This window comes from Quercus suber, unplaced genomic scaffold (assembly GCF_002906115.3).
Source record: "Quercus suber isolate HL8 unplaced genomic scaffold, Cork oak 2.0 scaffold_172, whole genome shotgun sequence".
In the NCBI taxonomy this organism is placed as follows: domain Eukaryota; kingdom Viridiplantae; phylum Streptophyta; class Magnoliopsida; order Fagales; family Fagaceae; genus Quercus; species Quercus suber.
Genome location: NW_027069632.1, coordinates 330,159 through 348,913, shown reverse-complemented (window position 1 = coordinate 348,913; position 18,755 = coordinate 330,159). Strand labels below are relative to the sequence as shown.

General features: G+C 36.2%; 2 protein-coding genes and 1 pseudogene across 2 annotated transcripts in view; all 3 read right to left on the bottom strand.

The window, feature by feature from the left end:
• The window catches only part of LOC112023611 (uncharacterized), a 109,302-nt gene that overhangs the window by 77,751 nt on the left and 12,796 nt on the right, over positions 1-18,755 (bottom strand). The gene's annotated exons all lie outside the window — the stretch shown is intronic.
• Positions 1,812-7,627, bottom strand: LOC112034966 (oligopeptide transporter 7-like; annotated as a pseudogene).
• Positions 9,312-13,656, bottom strand: LOC112023628 (rRNA (cytosine-C(5))-methyltransferase NOP2C). The gene is made up of 9 exons (XM_024056246.2): positions 13,374-13,656; positions 13,104-13,248; positions 12,473-12,563; positions 11,559-11,756; positions 11,190-11,428; positions 10,969-11,100; positions 10,666-10,733; positions 10,527-10,588; positions 9,312-9,989 (listed from the first exon to the last, which is right to left on the bottom strand). The coding sequence occupies exons 1-9, from the start codon at positions 13,484-13,486 to the stop codon at positions 9,856-9,858; spliced, it is 1,182 nt and encodes a 393-aa protein (XP_023912014.2). The 5' UTR covers positions 13,487-13,656; the 3' UTR covers positions 9,312-9,855.

Below are 18,755 nucleotides of genomic sequence, written 5' to 3'. Positions count from 1 at the left end.
ATTTGAATTTGTAAGAAAAATGATTCATCATATATTAGAAGTCTATCAACCTCATCAGACGGATCAACAGAAACTTGCCAAATTACCGAAGTATTTACAGGCTTCCCCATGGTTGCATTCAATGACAAGATCATTATTGCAAATTGAGGCAGCATCATCACCCAAGAATAAATAATTGTCTTAATATTATTTCACTCGTATAATTATACCAAAGAACTAAGATATTAGCTCTATGACAAGTTAGTGAAAGATCAAAGATCAGTTCGTTGGTAAGGGCAAACAAATCAATAGGAAACTCTTGCATCAAAACTAAGCTTCAAAATTTTGATCTGTTCTAGAATAATACTTTGGAAAGGAGAAGACTGCATCATTATTTTGTATTTTTTTTGCTAAGGATAGCCAATTCTATACGCTTTTCAGAAAAGTTATAAATAAAATAAAGAAAAATTCTTGAAATCCAAGTCAAAAGAGATCGATTAATCAATTCATGACAACTAAAGTCATCTAGAATTAGTCTCTCCAAAAATTGAGGATATGATTTTCTACCCGCCACCTTCCCTAGACTATGTTTGTGCACGGGGCACGACTTATAGTTATTTTGCTATTAAAACATGGGAGTGTGCTAGAATAAGAAATATACTTGAAATTACACCCCTCTTGGACAAAATCGCTTCCAGCCAATTTTCCCCCCAAAAAAAAAATTAATGTTTAAATTATAAACTCTAAAATTCAACGTGGTTATTATCTACACCATGAGTTTTCGTCCAATCAATAGTAACCACCGAAAAGAAAGACCCACCAAATGCAAGTAATGCTCTATTTGATTCGATAGAAAATCTTGTGTAAAGATAGTTTTTTGTGTTTTCCAGTGTATGGTAACATTAGAAAAAATTATTCAAATGAAAACTATATTTGGTTAATTGAGAAAGTAAAGCTTATTTTTAGAAATTGTTTTCCACTAATTTTTTTTGGAAAACAACTTTACCTCAAAATAAGGGAAGTTAAAGAGATTGTTTTTCAACTCATTGAAGGTTGCTTCCAAACATAAGAAAATGAGGTAGTTTTATGAAAAATACTATTTGAAAGATGGCTCATTTTCTAAAAAATATTATTGCCGAAATAAACAGGGCTTTAAGATCATTTCCAAGCTGATATCATATGACTGGAGGACTAATTCAAATGTCATTTGTTTCTACCAGAAACTACTACTATCATTCTCGTAATTCTCACAACCCCCCACCCCAGAAAAAGGCACCAGGTATAAGGAGAACTTTAGTTGAATTATTTTCAAAGTTCTATCTGTGAAAAAAAAAAAAAGCTTAGGCTCTGCATTAATGAAAACCACCACTGGGGAAAGCACAGAATTATGTGATTACCAACAAAAAGACATTGAAGTTTTTTTGAACAGGCTGCAATTTATAATATTACTGAGCTAAAGCCTTTATAAAAATCTTCAAATATTTCATACATCAGTTACTGAAATTCAACGAAATTTTAAGTAGATTACATTTCAGTGCACAACAACCCTACCAACAGAGACATTTTCCTTGAGAAACTGCTTCACCACATCTTTGTTTTGAGCAACTGTCAAACTAACAGAAAGGAAGTAGTCACAAAAGAGGAACATAGCATAATTGTGTGTTCATGTGTGTGGGTTTCTTTCTTTCTTTCTCTCTCTCTCTCTCTCTCTCTCTCTCTCTTTTTTGGATTTGGGGGGTTGGGGCGGGTTCTTTCTTTCTTTCTCTCTCTCTCTCTCTCTCTCTCTTTTTTGGATTTGGGGGGTTCGGGCGCGGGGAGGGGGGGTGGTTTAAGCTATCATTTCTCTCTGCATCCAATACATGAAGCTGAAGAGTTGTCCAGCTCCAATGTTTAAATTTTTGGATATGCATAATTGACCCTTCGTGTGTGCACTCCGAATCTACAAGGACCTGAATTTAACTCCAGCCAGTCATCAGCATTTACAAGGCATAAAGATCCATAGCTCAGATAATTCTACAGACTTAAGTTTGCAATTTACCTTGTCATAACCTTGGCTTGAAATCTCACTGTCACAACCAGTTTGATAGAATTCACTTCTTGTAAGTTCAACCACACCAGAATGGCTCCCATAAATATAAGTTCTGGATGTTAAGACCCCAGGACTAACTGCAAAGTAACAGTTTCCTTGCTTCAGTTTCTTTTTTTCCCTTTCTTTATATGGTCTCCTGGACGTCCACTCCCTGACTGCATCTCCCTTTTCTTCCAGTGCAGATTCACCTGTAAAGTACAATACAGAATGAGGACACATGAAATTCTAGACAATCACTTTTAGAAATCTCAAAGGCCAGGAATAAATTCAAACCTGTAAAATGTCTCTTTACATGATCACTTTTTTCCTTTCTTTATGTAAATGTATCAAAACTACTTCCATGTTGATTACATGATTTTGATTCTGAATGAAACCCCACGGGGAGGAGGGAGACTGTTGTTCCATCACCAACAAAGAGTCAGCATCAATCACCCAGCGTAAATTTCTGGAGCATTGTTCTACAAGCCGCTAAATGATGTCTTGCAACATCAATGCCTGTTACAAAATCTGAATCACCAAGAAGGTCTGATATCATACAAAGTTTAGTGCCTGAAGATTCAAGAATCATGAGAAACAAATCAAACAATACCCCAAATACAATAGAAAACCTGAACCAGATACTCTTCACAGAACATATCAGAGAAAATTAATTCTCACTACAGGGTGGACATTATATGAAATGTTCTTATTTATCAACACTTTCTGGTACGGAATAGGAAGAGTTAACAATTGGGAGAGTTAATCCTTGAATCCATTCCCTTTCACCATACAACAACAAAACCTTAGTTCCAAAACTTATGGAGCTGGCTCATTCCCTTCAACCATATGTTAAACCTTTACTAAAAAGGTTGAACCCCAATGCACAAATCTTAAGCTGCCTTACCCCCAATTTTTTTGGAGGGGTTGATTCCCAAATTGAACCTGCAACATATCGCTTTGGGTGGAAGTCACTTGCCCACACTCAAACCCAAGACCTATTGCTTTAAGTGTAAGGCACTTGCCATTGCTAGTAACATTCTTAGGATGTCTTTTAATTGTCTAGTAATATGATTATGATGTCTACGATGGTGTACCCACACTGAAAACTTAGTGATGAAAAGGTACACTGGAGAGAGAGAAATCCAAGCCAATCCTTTGAATGGGAAAGCAAGATCAAGGTCCCAAGCACTAGCAGAACACATTGCTTAAAATCAATCACAGTTGATTTGGTTAACAACTTGTTAGCTAATATCTGTAAGAGAGAACATTCATAAAAGAATTTCCATATTGGTGAACAATAAAATATTTCCAATATCATTATTGTACTTTTACTATACAAGTCTATGGCTACGAAGAATTGTGAAAAGTAATAGACTATCTTTTCTTATTGTTTTTCTTTTTCTTTCCTTTTTTTTCCTCAATCAACATACAATTAATCCAAATGCTTTCCTTAACCAGGCAGCCATCAACTACAACCCCTTGGGCAGTCAGACAAGAACCCAATGGACATCCATCCCAATCGCTACCCCACCAATTGAGGCTAACATGCTCCATCCCCAAATACAAGTATAACACTACTCCCATGAAGGCTAATCCAGCATCAAATGCCCCGGATAGCACATAATTGTGACGGCTCCACCAGTCACAATAATACCTATAAGCAACAAAGCCTGAGGCAAATCCAATAAGAATCCAACTGGTGTAGTTGACAGCTGGGGCTGGGGGCATGTTGATTGTTGCCCCTAAGAGCACAGGCATAGTGATAAGTCTAATCCAATGCTTGTCTGGTGAGACTTTGTGTGCCAGCCAAACTAGGACAGGAGCTATAGCCCCAGCTAAGAAAAACCAGTTGATAGCAAAGTAGTAGCCAAGATCTCCAAAAATTCTTCGAGGCCCAATCAGACCCCAGATGACAGAAGCATCATAGAATACGTGATCACCAGGGCAAGTCCATGGGCTGCCTGCCGGAAGCAACGCCCTGTCGCATATGTTTGGAACTGTGTCCATTAGCCACCATGCAGTTCTCAAATGCACAAATGCTGCTATTATAGTACCTACTACCTGATAAGAATTATTGCTATGGTAATTAAGGAACGAGAATAAATATAAATAGATGACTATCATTTTACTAAAAGTGACAAAAGCCCATTTCCATTTCTAGTTGTGAAGAGGAATGCATAGGATTCTAACCTGTGCCATGAACATTGCTCTTGGAGGAATCTTCATGTAATGACCAAGCTTGAAGTCTTGCAAAAAGGTGATCCCCTGTTTCATACTTATGTAGCCATAAACTTTAAAGCATATGTTAGCAACAGGATATCCTGATCCCCTATGATATACTCGGTGATTACATTCAAGGTTGGCCTCTGCTCAAGAGTGAAAGATATGCTGTGTTAAAGTTAGAAGACTAACAAAATCATGCAGTAGATGTGGTACTCGTGCACAAGCAATATAACAATGCTTGTTGAATTTAAAATTTACATATAGGATGAATAGATAGACACCATTTTAACTTTCCATGAACTTCTAATTTTGATAATAGTGAGTGAACAGAGCAATAAAAACACCCTAACCCTATACTCATATGTGAATATGGTTGTGACAGAATACTATTAAAAGTAAATGCAGAATTTGTAAAATACTGCAGAGACATACTTGATTTGTTGTGGCAGTTATGACTCCAACACGAAGAGTGAAAAATAAGGCAAGACTGCATGCTAGCAAGATGCCCCACCATTGGAGTTGATCATTGTAATACTGGAAGGAAAATATGGTTGCCACAATGTTAACCAAAAGGAGACACAGGAACCACCATTGAGGAACTTGCTTATATTTTCTCATGAGCTTTGTGTGCACATCCATTTTCTTCTCTTGGAGGGCAGAATTGCTTAGCTGCCTTATTTTGCTACACCCTTGAAAGTATCAGCAACTTCCCAAATATACTACAATGTACAAGGCTATATGCTAGTTCACCCCGACCTAGCTGCCTCTCTTTGATTGCACTGGCTTGATGTACGCATTTGAGGTGTTTTGAGTTACAAGCAGAAAAGTTCAAATTTACTCTTCGTGAGGACTGGATTAACATAATTAAAGGTGATTAACATGACATAGTTACAAAGTTCTTTGGAAGATACTTATCTGATGATTCCTAATACATATAGGTGATGACTACATCTTTGTCAATTTAGAAAGCCACTCCATATTGCACATACATGTACAAACATATAGTCAGATGCTCTTGCAAAACAGTATCAACTTTACAATTGTTTTCTTAAATGAAAAATAACCTTTTGAATTTATCCAAGTCTCCATTTCCTTCGGATGTTACCGTTACAGAGATATCCTAAAGCATATCCATACAGTCAGTTTTGGCAAAAAAGTTAAAAGTCATTAGTAGGTGCACGTCTTATGAGCAACCAACGCCCATCTAACAACAATCAGGAAACGATTCATTGCAAACTTCAAATGAACTATTCAAGCAGAGACAGATAGCTTACCTTCCATGAAAGAGGAACACATGAACAACAGTGGCAGCAATGCAGGCAAATTTGACACCATAATTTATAGCAAAGAAGGTGCTCATATAGAGAGGACCTTTAAGTTCATATGCCTCAATGTCAATACGAAAGTTGGGGTCTATGATAGCTGAAACATTATAGCTTTGGCCATTTGACGTGAACAACCCATCTGAGAATATGGGAAACGCCTTGGCCTTGTAGATATTGAGCCAATCAGCTAAGGGGGTAATGACATACGTGAGAAGTGCAAAACCAGCAGCAACATTGGCCGTAGCAAACCATGGACTGGCCAATGCGCCCAAGATAAGAGGAAATGCTAGACCAATCAAACCCCAAAGCACCAATTCCAAGACCATGAAGTCCCGAACCTAGCTGTTGGGCAAGCACAGAAGTAGGAAATATCCAGCAAATCCAGGAAAACGAAGTCAACATTGGGAATAGGTAACCCAGAAAGACATAGTAAGCAAAGCTGCAAATGAAGGCAATTAGGAAAAATTGGTTGTGTTAAACCACGCTTGGGCCTCTCCTCCTTCTAGTGTAGTGCCCCGTGAATTCACAATTAAGTATGTATTGATTCCATGACACTAACAAAAACTACAACAACAGCAGTGGTACTAGTAAGTAGTTGAACATGGTTGGCTATAGCTTGACTTCTTAAAATAGCAATTCTTTGGTGTAATTGTGATTCCAAAGAGTTCTTTTATGGGAAGCACGAGTACTTCATTTAGGGTATTGAATAGTATCATACCCGTATCATACACGGTGTAATATTATAATAATTTTTTAAAAATTACTCGTGTCGCGTGTCTGTGCTTCCTAAGTTATTTTGTTTTTAGTTTTTTGACAGCTAGAGTCCACAAAATAAAATTTGTGCTAATTTACCTGAAGAGCGAAACTTGGACAAGATTTTGGGGCCACCACATATGGCAGCGGAGTCCACCAAGTACCTCCGGAACAGAACGGCCCAACAGAAGCCCATCACCTGAGACGTTATAACGACGACCAACGCCACCATGAATGTCAACTCCTTCTTGTAGAACAGCTTCACAGCGCTAACGAGGTGAATCGAGTACACGCTACGCGCACCTGAGTTTGCGAAGATAGTAATCAGCACGTGCTCTTTCACGTTGAAAGGACCTGGATTCAACGTGAACTCACACTTCCGTCCTTTGAAGAACACTCGCTCTGTTATCGTCGAGGCCATGAGGTGGCCTAACGGAACCACCGCGATCTGAGCTGAGATTGATGTTAGCGAGAGAGGCTCTTTGCGGTACCATGCAGAAGAATTGGTTGAGAAAGGAGAGGAGAACGCATGCTAGGCTTCCTAGAATCCATGTTCGGAACGTGAAGCTCGGGAGAGAGGAATCGTCGGTGATCGGAACAGTAAGAGCTACCTGCTCGACCGGAGAGTTCTCGATGTCGGAGGGATTTTCCGGCGAGGCACGAGATTGATGGATTTCGTTTACTGTGCATGAGTGAGAAAGGTTTTGATGATGCTTAGCTTAGTGTTTGGAAAGATGGAAAGTTGAAAGAGAAAATGAAAATCTTAACGAGGGGAACTTTGATTTCTTTTTCTTTTTTAAATGACTTTGATTTCTTCGTCACTGCTAAACGGCTACAAACAATAATTTAAAACTTGGACCCAAACCGTTACAATGACGGTTAGGAATATGAGTTCATGATCACTGCCCATAAGCCGGTGGGCCCCAAAGGCGTAGGGCCCACATAATTTGATTTTGCCCATTTGTTTTAGTGTAAAATACAACTAATCGCTAACCCGTGGGCCGGGCCATGGCTTGTATCTTGTTTAAACTGTCTTCATTCCCCTCATTTTTTGTTCGGCCATTAATAGATTCCATGAGCATTTTTTATGAGAAATTTTGGAAGACTTGTAAGTGGTTTTAGAAAAAGAATTTTCGAATACATTTAACACAAAGAAATATACGGTATGTAATGAAATATTACTTCTATCAACAATATATATATATATATATATTACAGGAAAAAAAAAAAGTGTAATACAAAGGATTTCTGTAACTAAATTTTTTGTTATACATTCCATGTCTACTGGGTATTTATTTCAGAATAAGCTATGAACAGTTTTTCCTTCAACTCCTAAACTCGACGTTGCTCCGGTAGATGGTGGCGTCACAGTTGAGAAGGATGCAAACATGGCTGTGAAGAATCCCGTCCCGAGTTTTGAGGAGGTGGATTTGGAGACTGACTGTGCCATCCAAACCGTTTTAGAATTTTCAAATTTAAAAACGTTTTCAATTGACTGTATGCCAGATAATAGTGTGATTTCCTCTGGCTTGATTGAGGTGGCAGTTATGGATGATGATACTATCATCCTTAATTGTGATTTAATGGGGAAACAAAGTGAGAAAATATCTCCACCAGTTTTTGAGGGATCAAGAATATCTTCATCGGTTTTCACGGTTGGTTGTGGTAACGTGAAACGAAACAAGAATAACAATAAGGGCCGGCTCAAAAGAAGTGGTCATAGAGATAGAGATAGAGGTGTGAGTCAATCATTGCCTAGCTCAAAAAAAGTTGAGTCCGTGGAGAAGTCTATAATTGAAAGCCCAAAAACAATGATGAATTGGAAGAGGCTTACCACAAGACCTCATACTCTTATCAATTCTTCAATTGCTGACATGGAGCCTGGGCATAAAAGGAAGCAAGCAGAAAATATGAATAAGGAGGCTACGGGTGTTAAGGGAGAAAAGAAATGTAGAACTGTGAAGAATGAATAAGGTATTGTGGCAACCATAGGATCGATGGAGGTTGCAAGGCATCCATGCCCGGCATGAAGACACTTCTGACAAAAAAAAAAAAAACACTCTTCATGTTGAGATCCATATAAATCAAGAAGGTGTCGTTTGGCATTTTTTCAATTTTCTGGGCATTTGATTTTTTTTTTTTTTTTTTTTTTTTTACGATGTAACCATGTATCTCTAGCATATGCTAGTGATGCAAAAGAAAAAAAAGGAGGGTATATGTCCCTATTTCTCTTCCCCATTATATGTATTTTTTTCAATTAATAAAGTCTACTACTGTTTCCACTCAAAGAAAAAAATGGTTACTATTAATTTCGTCATTGGTATTTTTAATTTGCAGTCAACTTGGGGTTTTCTGTTAGTGAATTAAGTTACAGCTAGTAGCCTTTGCATCATCAACACAATCTTTCCTATATATTCCATATCAAAATAAATTCACTACAAAAATCTTGGTTGTCTATCATTCTATCATTCTCTCTTAACAGCATTGCAACAAGATGATATTATACAAACGAAAACCTGACATGAAAATCACATTAATTGGATTTGTAAGAAGAATGATCCATCATTTATCAGAACAACAAAATCTATCAATCCCATCAGAAGGATCAACAGAGGCTAGCCAAGTTACTACTGGGGGTTTTCCTTGAAATGCAATCCAATTCAACCCCATGAAATGACTGATGTGGTAATCTTAAGGGATGTAAGTCCAATAAAGTTGGAGGACTGAAGTCTTTACAGGCTTCCCCATGGTTGAATTGACATTCCATTATTGCAAACTGAGGCAGCATCATCACTCAAGAATAATCTTGTGATGTAGAAAATTTGTCTTTTTTTTTTATAAAGAAAAATCCCATCTTAAAATATAATTGAACTCGTACAGCTAAAGGACTAAACCCTTGTCTATAACAGTTTAGTGAAAGATAAGTTAGGTGGTAAGGGCAAACAAATCAATAGGAGAAACTCTTGCAACAAAACAAAGCTTATTTTGATCTGTTCTAGAATATTTTGCAAAGGAGAAGGGTGCATCATAATTTTGTACATGTTTTTACTCAGGATAACAAATTCTATACACTTCCAGAAATGTTAAAAATAAAATGAAGAAAAATTATGACCCCCACCCATGATGCCTCAGTGGTAAAGGTGAGAGCCTAAGCTGTAAACCCAGAGAGGTTGGATCCCTAGCTGCTGCAGCTGAGTTGCAATTACCTGACGTGCAAGCTTAAGGAAGGACCACATACCGAGTTTGATCTAGCCACCACAACTCCGAAGGGAGTGTGTTGGGTAATTCTCGGTTTTCAAAAAAAATGGAGAAAAATTCTTGACAACCAAGTCAAAAGAGATCAATTAATTGATTCATGACAACTAGAGTTATTCAGAATTAGTCTCTCCAAAATTGGGGGTAAGACCATCTACCTACCACCTTCCCTAGACTATGTTTGTGCACCAGGCACGACCTATTTTATGACAGCTATAGTTATTTAGCTACTATAACTAGAACCAACCTTTACTAAATGGCCAACTTAAGGAATTTTGCTACAAAAAGGCCACTGGTTTCTGATGTCAGAGGATCAAAGCGCAAGGTATTTGGTATCTGCCCGCTCTTGCAAGGCCAATTTTTGGCAGCATTAACTTCCTGCAACTCTAAGAGATTTATAAAAAGAAAAAGGAGGAGAGTCAGCACATGATAAAGAAAAATAAGAACAAGAAAAACGCTGAATAAGGTTCTTCTCATTGCAATTGAAAAATTAATTAAAACATTGGTTTGATAGAATAAGACACTATAATTGAAACCAATCTCCCCTTGGACAAAAGTGGACAAAACCACTTCCACCCAAATCTTTATATATATTTATATATATATATATATATATANCCACAGAAAAAAAAAAACGCAGTAGGTATATGGACTGAACTTTTTACTGAGAACATTAATCGAATTATTTTTGAAGTTCTATCTGTGAGTAAAAGCTTAGTCTCAGCATTAATCAAAACCACCAATGGGAAAAGCATAGAACTACGACGATTACCAACAAAAAGACATTGAAATGTTTTGAACTGGTTCTGCAATTTATCATATTACTGAGCTCAAGCCTTTGAGTCTTCAAATATTTCCACCAGTTACTGAAATTAAAGCAGATATTTTAAGTTAAATAAACTTTCAAAGCACAAAGACCCTACCTGCAGAAGCATTTTCCTTGAGAAACTTCTGTACCACATCTTCGTTTTGAGCAACAGTCAAACTAACAGAAAAGGAATAAGTCAGAAAAGAGGAAGGCCTGGTTGTTTAAGAGCCATAGAAACTGTAAGTGAAAGGCACCTGCAAGTGCTGTAGACGAGTGATCCCCCGACTTTTAGCAATCTAAAACCATTGCTTAGAAGTTTTAACTGCAAGACAAGCATATTTCATATGAAAAAAAAAAGTCAATAAATGTATAATTATGACTAAAATAAAGCTTTTAAGCACATTTTCAGCCTCAGGACACATATCTGAAGAATTAAAATGGCAAATGTGCAATATTCCATTAGTAATTCATTATTTCAGCACATAATGTCTATGGTGTCTTATATTCCAAAACATGACATTTTCAGCATATACATAATGAAATAATGAATGAGATACCTGAAGAGTAGTTAAACTATCAGTTCTCTCCGCATCCAATACACGACGCTGAAGAGTTGTCCAGCCCCAATGTTCAAATTTTTGGATATGCTTAATTGACCCATCATGTGTGCACTCTGCATCCACAAGGACCTGAATATAACTCCAACCAGTCATAAGCATTTACAAGGCATAAAGATTCATAGCTCAGAAAATCCGACTGATTTTAGTTTGCAATTTACCTTGTCGTAGCCTTGGCTTGAAACCTCACTGTCACAACCACTTTGATATAATTCACTTCTAGTAACTCCAACCACACCAGAATGCCGCCCATAAAATATAAGTTCTGGATGTTGAGACCCCAGGACTAACTGTGAAGCAACAGTTTTCCTTGCTTTAGTTGCCTTTTTCCTTTCTTTATATGGTCTCCTAGATGTCCACTCCCTGAATGCATCCACCTTTTCTTCCAGTGCAGATTCACCTGTTTAGTACTAGACAGAATGATGACACATCAAAATCTAGATGATCACTTCTAGAAATCTCGAAGGCTTAGCAGGTCTAAATTTGAAGCTAAAAGTAAACGTATCACAACTACTTTCCATGTAGATTACATGATTTTGATTCTGAATGAAATCCCACAGGAACGAGAGAAAATGTTGTTCCATCACCAACAAAGAGTCGGCACCGATCACCCAGAGCATATTTCTGCAGCATTGTTCTACAAGCTGCTAAACGATGACTTGCAACATCAACACCAGTTACAGAACCCGAATCACCAAGAAGGTCTGATATCATACAAAGTTTAGCACCTGAAGATACAAGATAAACGAGAAATAAATCAAGAAATAAATCAAACCATATATCCAGAGACTAGAAAACCTGACCAGATACTCCTCACTGACCAAAACGCTTTTATTTATCAACACTTTCAGGTACTGAATAGGATAAGTTAGTGTCTGGGCCACCATATTACTGAGAGTGAATCCTTGAAACCATTCTCATTCAACCCACAACAACAAAAACAAAGCCTTAGTCCCAAACTGGGGTCAGCTCATTCCCTTCAACTGAAAGTTGGTAAAATTTTGGAGATCTCCCACTACTATTCTCATATAATTCATTCTATTTTTAATTTGACAATATATGAACTTTTTGAGCGCGTCCTAAATGTTAAACCTTTGGAGATCATAAGAGTGAGTGCTTTCACGCTCTTTCTAGTGGGCCTTGAACCCACAACCTCACCCTTCACCTAACACTTATAAGGGGAGCAGGTGCCAGTTGAGCTAGAGAGCTCGTTGGCAAGTGAGTGCTTCCACACTCATGCACCAAATTCCACTTCATCCCTCCCCTCGTGCTTCTAAGTTCAATAAAACTAATACCACAACACAAAAATAAGACCCATTCATCACTAGAGCTGCACAAATATCTATGAAATCTCCATGTAGCTGTAAACAGAATATATTGTTTTACATTGAAGTTGGCATTAGAATGCATCAATTAAGATGATGATAATATAACAGATACATACCAGGGGCAGCACAGAGATCAAGTACATGATCTCCCGCTGAAATATCCAGAGCTAAAACAGCAGCCCCAGAAGCCGCATCAATTCCATATATCTGAAAGCCAAGCCAAAGTAAACAAAATGGAGAGCTATTAAACAACTTAAAACTGAGAGAAAATTTGCATAAACTTGATAATGAATAACCACAGAAACTGAAATGAGGCCAACTATGAAAATCAAAATTCATATTCTTAGCATTAACTTAGAAACCGAGAACCCAACTTAACCAGTAAAATGAAGCAAAACTGATCCCTAAATACATTAGAGATCAAAAACGAATCCAATTACCGACATATATTTAGGTTCTTTCATACCATGTTTTCGCAAAGAGTGAAAAAAAGAATATCTATTGCGACAAAATCAATTTCAAGGTTACTTCAACATTGCAACTAGGTGTGCATTTGGATTGAAATGAAAATTTTAAATTATTTCACTATTCAACTTATTTTTACTATTATTCTATCTCCTACTGCAGTTTTTGGCACCATTTATGAACCCACTACACCATTTCAACTAACCGCAATAATTTTTTAGTTTCAACAAAATAAAGGTAACGTATCTCAAGCAATGGCCTTAAATTTTTTTTGGCCCTCACCTTTCCTTCTTGGTACGCCTTCGAGCTAGCAATCTGAATATCAGGTGGAAGTGAATAGAATCCAGGTAACCAATCCACTTTCTCAATCTTGCATTTCATCTCAGCTTCAACCTCTTCAAGATAAGCTTCACAACCAGGTTTCAACCTTTCCCAAAAAAAAAAAAAAAACTCATTATCTTACTAAGCATAAAAACAAAATTCAGAAGTCATAGTACATATAAATGGTCAATATTGTTTAGGGTTAATAAATAAAAAAAGTGTTGGGGGTACCTTATATAACGAGGGGTGGAATCGCTAGCTGTGTAAATCGAAGGGTCGAGACCATTCACCTTGAGAAAATCAAGGAATGCGTCCGGCAAAGCCAATTTTGAACTTTCTTCCATTGATTAATAGAGCTTTTTCTTCTGTACAATCAGTTAATTTAGCTTAGTTTTAAAAGAGGGAGACTCGAAGCTAAGCCGAATATAATTCAATTGATCGAATTCCAAAAAGCTGCTCTGAAGCGAATGTGAATGAGAATCAGAGAAGAGTGTGTTCTTTACTTGGAAAAAAAATAAAAACCCCAATACGGGATTGCTTTTTGAGATAAACGACATGACGTGCAAAACATTAATGCAATTGCAAACGGGAATGTCGTTCATTGCACGCTAACGCAAATTTCCCTAGTCAGTAATTAGGGCCTCGCCCTAAGCCCCTAACCACATCTATATCGTTATAACAGTGCTATTTGTTATCGTTGTTTAAATAACAGTTTTCAGTATTTAAACAATATTATACATATTTTCACACTCTTTTACCCACACATATTTTCAAAAAATACAAATAACATTATTAGAAATCTCTTATCAAACAGGCCCATATTACTAAGGGTGTTTGGTTTGTTATGATGCGCTTTTGATGTGATACACATTACAAAGATGTGATATTAAGATTTTGCTTTATTTTATTTTTTCTAACATTATCATAATTTAAAATTACTAAATATATCATATAGTCTTAATCTCTTCACCTTTCTAAACAATATAATGTTGTATTTTTGTATTGAGATTACATTAATGTAAGATTACAATAACATAATATTATGGATGTAAGAACACAATTTGCAGCCCAAACCCAAGATGTGTGAGATATTGGCCCAGTGAGCCCAGTACAATAAATTTATGGAGGGTGGGTCAAAGAACTAGGTCTTAATGAATTTAATAACGGCTAGTATGGATTTAAAAGATGATCAAGCAAAAACAAGGCACACAGAACTGAATGAATTCACTGTCCGATGAGGCAAATATTGGTATAAATCAATAGAACTAATTACAAATGCAACTTTGATTGCTACAGTATTCTTTCTCTATTTTTCCGATCACTCTCTCATGGAGGGTCTCTCATATTATATAGCTCCCTTTGGACCATCTTGATCCTATACTTGTTGATCATTTGAGCCCTCACTTGAGTGTCTGTCCCATCAGACACCCTCTTTGACTTTCTGTGAGTCGTGGTAGCCAAGACAGCATTATTCAGGGGTCTTCTCTACATAAATGAGGCCAGAAAAGTAGCTGCAGTACATTTAATGCGATGGTAGTAGTTTTTCCTTAGATATTTCTGAGTTCTCATCACTCTTATACGTGTATGATGCACGTCCTTATCGTTGGAGCTTCCTAGAAGGTCACCTTGATTGATGGGATACAGATTTGAGCTGCATTCATCATATCCGAGGAGAAGTTCCTCCTCAAACCACCCTTCATTCGTTCCTTACGTATGAAACTTTAAAATTGGAATCCCTCATAACTATATATCCCTTCTCGGACCATTTAATGTCTTCGGACCAAACATAAGACCCAATATATGATTTTGGGCCCTTATCCTTACAATAGCCCCTCAAAACTCCGATTTTTTCCTTTCATCTGAGGAGAAAAAAAAGGGTTTTGATTTTTAAGAGACAAGACCATTTATTTTTCTGGCTTACACGCGTGGGTGTGCCATTTTACGCGCTTCATAAGTGCTTCTGACATTTTGGGGTCTGCGAATCATCATTTATTACTCCAGGCGACGCTTTGTTCTCCATATCCAACAGTGAGGTACACATCCTACAGTGGACATTTCTTCTAGAATTTTGAGCAGGATTATTCCCACTCATTTTCTCCCTCTATATAAAGCCTTGAGGGAACTCGTTTTCTTCCTTCATAAATTTTCAAGTCCAAAGAATCTCAGCGCTTCAACTCACAGAACACTCTAAATTCCTAAGCCTCCATAACTCTTTCTTTAAGAAATTTTCTAAAGATCTTTTCTAGAGGATTAGGATTAGCACACTCACATTTGTAAGTTTCCGTCTCTCTAAACTTTCTTTCCCTTCTCGGCCAATCTCCTCAACCCTTTTAGTTCTTATTTCTTCACCTACAAATTCTAGTCGCTTTTTCTTAGGTTGACTAAATGGGTAGATTCGTGAGCCTAGTAGACTCCCCTGCCAAAATAGAAGCCTTTAAAGATAAGTACCACACACCCAGGAAGTTGGCCTACGATATTGTTCCTCAGAACAAATCGTGTCACCTAGAGAGGAAAGGGAAGTCATCATCCCTATTATAGCTTTCATAGAGGGAGGGATGAGTCTTCCCATAGGTAGGATAACATGGGACTACCTACTCAACCATAGGTTATGCCCCCATCAATGTGCACCCAATATGTTTAGGATCCTAGGCCGTGTTGATGCTCTTAACGAGCATCTCCAATTAGTACAATTTTCGTTTGTTGATGACTAGAGGAATGGTTTATCACAATTGGAACTCTTTTTTTTTTTTTTTTTGGTGGCATGCTTTGATGACTATGGTCATTGTCGTTTGTAATTGCAATTTCCTCTTCCTTCTTCTTTAATTGTACGCTTAAGTCACTTCAATAGTGCTAGATGCATGACAATGTACAAATGTGCAATTGCATGCTATACAAGACGAAGTGCATTCTATATGAATCATAGAGAAGTATAAAAATTGAAGCTATTTGACTATATGCTTCTTTAAACTAGTCTTTGTTAGGTGCTAACTCCGTATATGATTTTTAAAGCAATTTAAAAAGATTTTGGTGAGTTGATGGAGATAGCATAAATTTATTGAGACTTAAACTCATGAGCATATTGTGAACACAATCATCTAGCATTTTAAGTTTAGGAAACTTAATAGAACTTCTCAGATTCATGACGGTGAAACATGTGCTACTAATAATATAGTCATATTGATTGTGATAATTGTAACAATTTTATAGCAATATTTTCAACATGTTCTACACACACATTTGTAATAATCATGCAAGTGTGATATTTATTTAATTTCAATAAAATGATCTCATGGATAAAAAAAGAAGAAGAAAGAAATGAGTTACCTCAATAGAAAACCTTAAATCTCAATACTATTTTGCATATACCTCGGTCTTTTTATTGTTGTAGTCTTCTTGACGAACTATTCGTCATTGAACTCTTACTTATAAAGCTCTTCTTTGTTGGATTTGTACAACCCATAATTTACAGGAGTTAAACTTGACATTTGTGATGTAGATGGAATTTTCACAATCTTTGGTTGTATTCCCCTTTTCCAGTTAAGAGTTTTTGATCTCTTTCTTGGTTGTTTCTTTTTGACAGGTTCTCATTCTAAAGCTTATGAACTTAAGAATATAGGTATAGTAAATAGTCTATTACTTTTACTGTGCAAAGTGTTAGACTTGGAGCAACATTTTTTTTTTTTTTTTTTTTTTTTTTTTGGTGGCATGCTTTGATGACTATGGTCATTGTCGTTTGTAATTGCAATTTCCTCTTCCTTCTTCTTTAATTGTACGCTTAAGTCACTTCAATAGTGCTAGATGCATGACAATGTACAAATGTGCAATTGCATGCTATACAAGACGAAGTGCATTCTATATGAATCATAGAGAAGTATAAAAATTGAAGCTATTTGACTATATGCTTCTTTAAACTAGTCTTTGTTAGGTGCTAACTCCGTATATGATTTTTAAAGCAATTTAAAAAGATTTTGGTGAGTTGATGGAGATAGCATAAATTTATTGAGATTTAAACTCATGAGCATATTGTGAACACAATCATCTAGCATTTTAAGTTTAGGAAACTTAATAGAACTTCTCAGATTCATGACGGTGAAACATGTGCTACTAATAATATAGTCATATTGATTGTGATAATTGTAACAATTTTATAGCAATATTTTCAACATGTTCTACACACACATTTGTAATAATCATGCAAGTGTGATATTTATTTAATTTCAATAAAATGATCTCATGGATAAAAAAAGAAGAAGAAAGAAATGAGTTACCTCAATAGAAAACCTTAAATCTCAATACTATTTTGCATATACCTCGGTCTTTTTATTGTTGTAGTCTTCTTGACGAACTATTCGTCATTGAACTCTTACTTATAAAGCTCTTCTTTGTTGGATTTGTACAACCCATAATTTACAGGAGTTAAACTTGACATTTGTGATGTAGATGGAATTTTCACAATCTTTGGTTGTATTCCCCTTTTCCAGTTAAGAGTTTTTGATCTCTTTCTTGGTTGTTTCTTTTTGACAGGTTCTCATTCTAAAGCTTATGAACTTAAGAATATAGGTATAGTAAATAGTCTATTACTTTTACTGTGCAAAGTGTTAGACTTGGAGCAACATTGTCAAGTAAGAAATTCACAAATATTATTAACAACAAATGTATAAAATTTGTTGTGGCTTAGGGATGGTATATGTTGATGCGTCTATGACATAGTCTTTAGCATAGTATCCCTTAGTGTTTACGTAACACAAATATGTATGCGCATAAATAAAATGTAATTTATTTCGTACTGAGCATTAAAATTATGGCTCAATTTATGAAAGTATGATGCACATGCATATAGATACCACCAAAGTTTTCATGAAACCGTGTGGTGAGATTTGTGTATAAATGGAACAATTTTTGTGCTCTATTTTCAAAGTCAAAGCAACATGTATGTATACATGGAAAATTTTGAACAATAAACTTTGTTCGTTCTATAGTAGAACATTTCAAGATATCAATTCTAAATATCTTTATATAGATTGGCATAAAATTTACGATTTTTTCAATCACAAACTTGCAGTCCTTTTTTATGTAATATGGATAATCAAATCTTTTGACCCGAAAATAACATTTAACACATTTGATTGAAGGCCCGAAGGAGCATTCATAGGAGGATCCTTAACGTCCATTAGGAAATTCACTACCTTTCTTTAGGTAGAATTTTCTTTGAAAATCTTAGATTTAATTTCTAAATTCTAAAAATGCAACCAAATAACTTCTAGTTTTAATGCCTAAACCTGGGGTTTATAAATTTGGAAAGGCAATAAGATTTGACTCCACCTCTTTAATGTCCAAAATTATGAGATAAATTTTGGTTTCATTTTTCTTTAATACTAAAAATTAATATCTTTAAATTTGGCAGAAAAACAAAGGTTGGGAGTTTTTACCTTAAATAGTTCTTAACAGTAATGTTTAAATATTGGAATATCATAAATTCATAACCTTGACCAATAAACATAACATGAGCATTATATCATATGGTGCATGAGCATATAGGCATCACAGAAACTTATTCACCATATAAAGAAGATATTTGAGGAATCTTAGTTTGAAACCGAAGCAATATCTCCC